This window comes from Chelonoidis abingdonii, chromosome 11, assembly GCF_003597395.2.
Source record: "Chelonoidis abingdonii isolate Lonesome George chromosome 11, CheloAbing_2.0, whole genome shotgun sequence".
NCBI classification, from domain to species: domain Eukaryota; kingdom Metazoa; phylum Chordata; order Testudines; family Testudinidae; genus Chelonoidis; species Chelonoidis abingdonii.
The window spans coordinates 22,510,752-22,511,896 of NC_133779.1; the positions used below are offsets into that span (position 1 = coordinate 22,510,752).

Below are 1,145 nucleotides of genomic sequence, written 5' to 3' on the forward strand. Positions count from 1 at the left end.
AATGCCCTCCAATATCCTCCTGAACCCCGATCTAACCTGCTCCACCCGCCTGGGCATCACGCTGTGCATCGAGTGCTCCGGCATCCACCGGTACCCCCAAACCCCCCTGGTGCCCCCATGAGCCCCCCTGTACCCACTGGTCCCCCCCAATGCTCTCCTGAACCCCGATCTCCTCCCGCTCACCTAGCCTGGGCATCACGCTGTGCATCGAATGCTCCAGCATCTACCGGTACCCCCAATCCCTCCTGGTATCCCCCTGAGCCCACCTGTACCCCTCTGAGCCCCCCGCTGCCCTCCTGAACCCCAATGTCCTTACGCTCACCCAACCTGGGCATCATGCTGTGCATTGAGTGCTCCGGCATCCACCAGTATCCCGCGTACCCCCCATCTCCCTGTTGCCCCCCTGTACCCCTCTGAGCCCCCACTGCCCTCCCGAACCCCAATCTCCCTCAGCCTGGGCATCACGCTATGCATCGCGTGCTCTGGCATCCACCGGTGCCCCCCGGCCCCTCACTGCACTCCCATCTCCCCACTACCCCTGATCTTCCCCTGCCTCTCTCCCTATGCATCCACTGGTCCCCCCCCCACCCCCTGATCTCCCCCTCGAGCTCCCCAGCCTGGCCATGGAGAGCTCCGGTGTCCATGGGCATTGGGGGGCAGCTGGGGGGATCCCCTCTGAGCCTCCCCGGCTGACACTCCCCCCCCCGCTCTCTGTCGCAGGAGCCTGGGGGTCCATTTCTCCAAGGTTCGCTCCCTGACGCTTGACTCCTGGGAGCCGGAGCTCGTCAAGGTAACAATGAGGGGAGGGAATTGCTCCAGGGGGGCCATGGGGGTGGTTTTAAGGGGGGGCAGGGGAGGGGGCTGTTTGCCTAGAAACTCGTCCCCCCCCGCACGTTGGTGGGTCACGAGGTCCGGTCGCTGGGCTGGGACCCTCAGTGGATGGGGGGTCAGGGCCAGGGGGGAGGAGGGGTCCACATCTGGATTGTGACTGGCCCCCCCCCATGTGTCCCTCCCCCCGCAGCTGATGTGCGAACTGGGGAATGAAACCCTGAACCGCATTTACGAGGCGCGTGTGGACGAGATGACCGTCAAGAGACCCCAACCCGGCTGCTCCCGGTGAGACCCCTCCGGGCCCTCCCCGCAGC

The 1,145-nt window shown here is 65.8% G+C and overlaps 2 protein-coding genes across 2 annotated transcripts in view; both read left to right on the forward strand.

The window, feature by feature from the left end:
* The window catches only part of SLC2A4 (solute carrier family 2 member 4), a 197,339-nt gene that overhangs the window by 105,469 nt on the left and 90,725 nt on the right, over window positions 1-1,145 (forward strand). The gene's annotated exons all lie outside the window — the stretch shown is intronic.
* Window positions 1-1,145, forward strand: part of ACAP1 (ArfGAP with coiled-coil, ankyrin repeat and PH domains 1) — a 21,430-nt gene that overhangs the window by 17,731 nt on the left and 2,554 nt on the right. Inside the window, exons 7-9 of the mRNA XM_075071342.1 lie at window positions 7-90; window positions 721-790; window positions 1,022-1,116. Coding sequence (XP_074927443.1) covers window positions 7-90; window positions 721-790; window positions 1,022-1,116 — 249 coding nt within the window. The remainder of the gene's footprint in view (window positions 1-6; window positions 91-720; window positions 791-1,021; window positions 1,117-1,145) is intronic.